Source organism: Mastomys coucha, unplaced genomic scaffold, assembly GCF_008632895.1.
Source record: "Mastomys coucha isolate ucsf_1 unplaced genomic scaffold, UCSF_Mcou_1 pScaffold21, whole genome shotgun sequence".
NCBI lineage: Eukaryota > Metazoa > Chordata > Mammalia > Rodentia > Muridae > Mastomys > Mastomys coucha.
In genome coordinates this window covers 156032816-156039019 of record NW_022196904.1, presented here as the reverse complement: position 1 = coordinate 156039019, position 6204 = coordinate 156032816, and the positions used below count along the sequence as shown (strand labels likewise).

At 40.1% G+C, this 6204-nt stretch overlaps 1 protein-coding gene and 1 long non-coding RNA gene across 2 annotated transcripts in view; one reads left to right on the top strand and one right to left on the bottom strand.

Annotated features, from left to right (window-relative positions):
• Nucleotides 1–6204, top strand: part of Pgm5 (phosphoglucomutase 5) — a 180802-nt gene that overhangs the window by 123650 nt on the left and 50948 nt on the right. Inside the window, exon 8 of the mRNA XM_031389981.1 lies at nt 1616–1751. Coding sequence (XP_031245841.1) covers nt 1616–1751 — 136 coding nt within the window. The remainder of the gene's footprint in view (nt 1–1615; nt 1752–6204) is intronic.
• The window catches only part of LOC116103684, a 26522-nt gene continuing 22313 nt past the window's right edge, over nt 1996–6204 (bottom strand). The window contains exon 3 of the long non-coding RNA XR_004123539.1: nt 1996–2045. This is a non-coding gene — a long non-coding RNA (uncharacterized LOC116103684). The remainder of the gene's footprint in view (nt 2046–6204) is intronic.

Sequence of the window (6204 nt, the reverse complement as noted above, 5' to 3'; positions counted from 1 at the left end):
CATGGAATATCTTGTTTTCTCCATCTATGGTAATTGAGAGTTTTGCTGGGTATAGTATCCTGGGCTGGTATTTGTGTTCTTGTAGGTTCTGTATGACATCTGCCCAGGATCTTCTAGCTTTCACAGTCTCTGGTGAGAAGTCTGGTATTATTCTGATAGGCTTGCCTTTATATGTTACTTGCCCTTTTTCCTTTACTGCTTTTAAAATTCTTTCTTTGTTTAGTGCATTTGGTGTTTTTATTATGATGTGACAGGAGGAATTTCTTTTCTGGTCCAGTCTCTTTGGAGTTCTGTAGGCTTCTTGTATGTTCATGGGCATCTCTGAGCATCTCTTTCTTTAGGTTAGGGAAGTTTTCGTCTATAATTTTGTTGAGGATATTTACTGGCCCATTACCTTGGGAGTCTTCATTCTCTTCTCTACCTATTATCCTTAAGTTTGGTCTTTTCATTGCATCCTGGATTTCCTGGATGTTTTGGGTTAGGAGCTTTTTGGTTTTTGCATTTTCTTTGACTGTTGTGTCAATGTATGAGTTATTTGTATGAGAAGTCTTTCCCTTTTCAGCCTTCCAGTCATCCCTGCCTCTGGGACTGTGGGTTTGCTCTCCTTTGGCTCAGAAAACTTCTTCTCCAGATGTCTGTGTGCATTTCCTCGTCCTGCTGTCTCATTCTCAGGTCTGAGCAATTCCTTGAGCCTGACTTTCACAAGTGCATTGGTCTCTAGGGTTTCCATAACTGTTCAGCACATGCTGGGTGAGTTGAATGGCAGAAATGTACACTCTCTCTTGTCCCAGACTCCACCCATCCAATGTGAAGGTGCTGTCGGGCTATGCTTCCACTGAGGACTATGGCTCAGACTCCCTTCTTGTTTCTTCAGTTTCAGGTGCCTCTGTGTATTTCTAAGATCACAGCAATATAATTCCAGGTGCTGTGTCTATGCAGCCGGGGGTTCTATTATTCCTTTTCCATGTCTTTGGTTATAAGAACATTGTTATTGGAGTTAGGACCCACCTAAGTCCAGGATGACCTTATTTCAAGACCCCTAACTTAATCACATCTGCAAAGACCATTTCCTCTACATAAACCCGCAGTCATAGGTTACAGGAAGATGTGTCTTTTGGGCAAACTACTACCATTATTGCTGCCTGTCGATGCCAGCATCTACTCTGATTTCTTCAAAGCATCTGTCCCTATTTCATGTGTCATATGAAATTTTGTTATGCTCTTGCCTGCGCCCACATACTTGAATTCAGACTGTGAGTAAAGAACTTCCTTCCTTCCTTCTCTATTCCCAGGATATATGAAAACGCTTAGATGATTATAGGAGTTGTCAAATATTTACTGGATAAAATGAAGAGTAAATGGTAACATTGTATCATTTTGGGTCTACAATTCCTTCAATAACTGTTAGGATTTTTAATATGTTTTTTGCTATGATTTGAATTTCAGTTACATATTTTAAATGAAAAAAAGCTAAGTATATTATAACATACCAACTCTGCATAGGGGGTAAACATAATACAGCTATTTCGATATATCTCCAAGTTGCTGAACGCTCTTGTTCCCTTTGCTTTTTCCCAGGAGAGAACCCTCAACAGACTCTCTCTTTTTGCCTTAGGGTCTGATCACCTCCGAGAGAAAGATGGCCTCTGGGCTGTCTTGGTCTGGCTGTCCATTATTGCTGCCCGGAAACAGAGTGTGGAGGAAATTGTTAGAGATCATTGGGCCAAATATGGCCGCCACTACTACTGCAGGTGAGCAGAGTCGGGGTCTCTGCATGTGTCTTGAGAACTACACTTAGAGATGCTTTCTAAAGCCGATGGGATAGAATTGAAGGAGAAAGCATCTTTTAGAAGCCTCTGAGGGACTGGAAAGTTGGGGCTAGCTGTTTGAGAGTGTGCCAAGGCTACTAAAGAACAAGACTGTACTTACCCTGGAGATATCCCTCTCGAATCACAGGAACTATAAGGCAAAGAGCAGTCACACCAAGAGAGTATCAAAACGCGGAGCTTTGAGAAATCTCTTCTCATCCATGGGAGGTGTAAGTCCTGTAGTCAAAGCAGACATATATCTTGTTTGTCCCAAATCCATCTTTTTAAGGAGTGAGCAGGCACCCAAGTCCACAGTCTGGTAGCTTTGGAATCTTCTTCCAGCCTGGGTCTAATCCTCTAACACGGCTGAGCTGGAGCTCTTTGCATGACCCACGTGGCTCAGAAGCCTCAGATTTTTGCTAGAAGCTCACCCTTATGAAAGAGACACAGAGAAGGAAAACTGTACCTCTGAAGGAGGTGAACGAAAGAATGGTGGGCCAGAACTCAGGATAGCTGGTCTACCCTTGTCCCGTTGGTGAAGTGAGAAAGAGTAGGAACCTTCCAGGTGTTGCTACCTAGCTGTGTGTACCAGGAGCCTGGTGTGTGTGTCTCATGCCAAGCCATGCTTAGGGGAAAGGTGGTATAGAAGAATTGTTGACTATGGGCAACTATATGTGGGGAAGCCTCAGACTCTGAGCGTTAAAGCAGAGGCTGTGGTTCATTCTGTGGCTCATACTGCTTTGCCTGTGTGTAGTTATCAGTTTTGGGTGTTCAGTTGAGTTTCAAGGGCTTGAGGGGCAAAGAGCGTTAGATGTTTCCCTTATATGGTGATTGTTTCTTCTTTTGAGAAGCCATTTACTTAGATAAATACCAGAGAATAAGGAAGACCATGATGGTGCTTATTAAACTCTAAGGGACTGCAATGTTCTGGAAAATCCAGACAATAGTCATAATAGCTTTGATGCCTGGCTAGTTATGACGACTAAGAATGTGACAATAAATAAACTAGCACATTATTTATTGAGTCATAAAACAGAAATTCTAAGGTAGGATCTTGTCTTGCTCATCAATATTTTTAACATGGGCCACATACCCCTGATTTTTGGGGGATTTTATTTATATATATTTGTTTAATTTATATTCAAAGACTAGTTGGCATGAGAAATTCTTCTGTTGTATAAAGATCTTATAAAGATTCCAACATGATAAAAAAATACATTGTGCTTGCCAGCTAGCAGGGAGAATACTCTAAGTCAGAGATGTGCTCTTCATAATTTGTAGGATGTACATCTAGGTTCCTACTAGTGTTTTGAAGAAACAGCATTATAATAAGTATATTTATAATATACTTCATGTTTTGTGGCCAAGAGCTTGTAATGCTAATTGCTCTTTTCATAACAATGCCATATTAGAGAACACTATGCAATGGAGATTTGATTTCTTACAGGACTGTATTTCAAATTTCTTTCTAAAAGGATCACAGAGATTAAGAAGAAAGAAGTAGGGAGCAGATACAGCAAAAAACAGAATAGCTCCTGAAATTGCAGCAAATAGCAAGTCAGAGGGAGGGGGTTTTGAAATAATTTGATTTCTAGTTGACAGTTTTCTTGTCAGGGATGAAATCATAAAAGAGTTTCAGTGTCACTAATACTAGAATTAAAGTTGTAACTGAGAAAAGTTTCCCGATGTTCTTTGTCTGGGTCAGCCACAGAAGCAATTCTCCACTTAGAGGTTGTTTCCCTTGAAAATGTGGTGCTAGGGGTAGTGGCCGGAGGGGCTCTCAGGCTGGAGAGGGGAGGGAGGCCTCAGGAATCATCCGTGTATGAAAATGAACACTAGGTCAGATGCTTGGACATGATCTCAGCTTTAGATTCAACATGGTCTTCCTCGTTAGTAAATGTTCTCATGTATCAAACTCTTTCCTCGAACTTTCTCCTGTCTTACCATCTTCCTGCTTCTTTCTGCTTGCCTTGGTGTATGTGTGTGTGTGTGTGTGTGTGTGTGTGTGTACTTTTATTTTAATCTTACTATGGATCTAGGCTGGTCTTGAATTCATATTTAATTCTCTTGCCTGAGTCTCTTAAGTGTTGGAAATGGAAATACACACTGCTAGGCTTTGCTCTTATATGGGTCTTTCCCCTCCCAGAGTGGCCATCTCTAATGGGAGTCCCATGTCTGAACACATTGCTCACAATGTTATAAGGGCTTTCCTGTTATCTTGCTCCCAAAGCTGAGGAAGAAATACCTGGTGTAGGAGGAAGAAAAGGATATGGTGTTGTTCTGTGTCCCTCATTTTGGTAAGTGTTCTGATGTTTATTGACCATCTTTAAAACTTTCAAGTTGATAAAAGTTGTAGTAAACATTCAGGGTTCCCATCTTTCAGCTCACTCTGAATATTCTCTGTGAGGCAAAAAGTCCCAAGGTGAAGCCCTACTGAAGGCATCTGGGCTCAGCTGCCCCTCCTCCGACTCCATTTGCAAATACCCCATCCCTGCCATGGTGTGCCAGCTGGAATTGGAGACAAATATGTGATGTTTGGAGAAACGATTTCTGTATATTAGTGACTAAGGGGGAAAAAACCAAACAAACCAATGAACAGATGTTTTTTTAAAGCTCTGATGCCTGGCACTGTGTCAGCTGTGTGGTCTGCATCATCATATTTCAAACTCCAAAATAAACAAGCCAAGAATAATTTCAATCTTTTTTTTTCTTCTGATTACCACCCCAGCCCCTACCATTCGATTCGAATAGCTTGTGGCTAGGAAGACTTTTTTTGAATGGAACAATTGTGACATTTCTTTCAAGTTCTCCAGAGATTTTTTTTTTCATAGTGTGCTCAGTTCCCTTTTCTTTCTCTTTTTGTTCCCCTCCCTCCCCCACTGCTTCCTCATCCCAGGCTGCTCACATAGCTCCAGAAGCAGCCTAGAATGAGAGAGCTAAGGCTTGTGCCTTCTTAGACTCACATTCTGAGTCTAAGGCAAAGGCAGACTAGAAGTTAACAAATGGAGGGACAAGTCTGGGGGGACCCCCGAGACAATGCAAAAGAAAATGTGCAGTGGTGACAGGCAAGGTGAGAAAGGGAAGCTACCCAGGCAGATGGGTGGATGCTCAAGACTGGCACTTTCAGGAGACATTGAAAGAACAGGACAAGTCAGCTCTTTGATTGTACTTGGTACAAAGAAGCCTAAGAACCACTGAGAAGGAGAGGACTGACAGCAAGGGCAAGGTGGTGCAGTGGGAGCAGGTCAGGTGTCAGCATGAGAACTAAGGAGTGAAGCAGATTCATGAGGTCCCACTTATCAATTCTTGATCTTAGAGCCTAAGCCATTGGAGCTCTGTTTGGGAAATTTCCCCTGTGCCAATGAGTTCGAGACTCTTTCCCATTTTCTCTTCTGTTAGATTCTGTGTATCTGGTTTTATGTTGAGGTCCTTGATCCACTTGGACTTGGACTTTGTACAAGGTGACAAATATGGTTCTATTTTCATTTTTCTACAAAACAACTGCCGGTTAGACCAGCACCATTTATTGAAGATGCTTTCTTTTTTTCCACTGTATATTTTTTGCTTCTTTGTTAAAGATCAAGTGTCTATAAGTGTGTGGTTTTATTTCTGGGTCTTCAGTTCTATTCCATTGATCAGTCTGTCTGTCTCTGTACCAATACTGTCATAGTGTCTTAAATATATTTGTCAATCTTTAAATCTCTAACTTGCTCAACTACTACTTACCAAATAAAACAACATATATAAAGCTTAGAATAGCTTCAAACACACTCCAACTCTCTCCCTCCATCACCCCCACCACACACACACACACACACACACACACACACACACACACACACACTCCTGATACACTCACATTACAGAAACCAATCTATGAATACATATAGAACATCTGACCTAAGTAAGCCTTTCTCCTTTTTTTCAAACTTTTATTGCATTATGATGAGAAAAGTTACATGATTTTAATTTATCTGAATTTGTTAACATTTAAAAACATATTTTAATTAAATAGAATTGAATCACATTCTTGTTCCCCTTTTGTACCACCACTCCTCCCATAGACCCCCCCTTCAATACCTACAATATCTTGTCGTATTCCTTAAAATTTGTAAAATATTATAACAATAAAAATAAGTATTATAAAAGTTGTTTGATATAAAACAACAATCAATTAAATAGTCTTATGTAGATGCTCATCTACAGCAATAGTAAAAATTCATTTTTGTCAATATAAATTTTAAATAACTCCAAACATATTAACTGTATACTTAAAAATAATACATCACTACTGTATTTTCTTAAATGAATATGAATATATAAAGTCCTTTTGTTTGTTTTGTATTTAGTAGAGTTTAAAATCTTGGCTCTTACCATGGTACAAGCCCAAAATAAG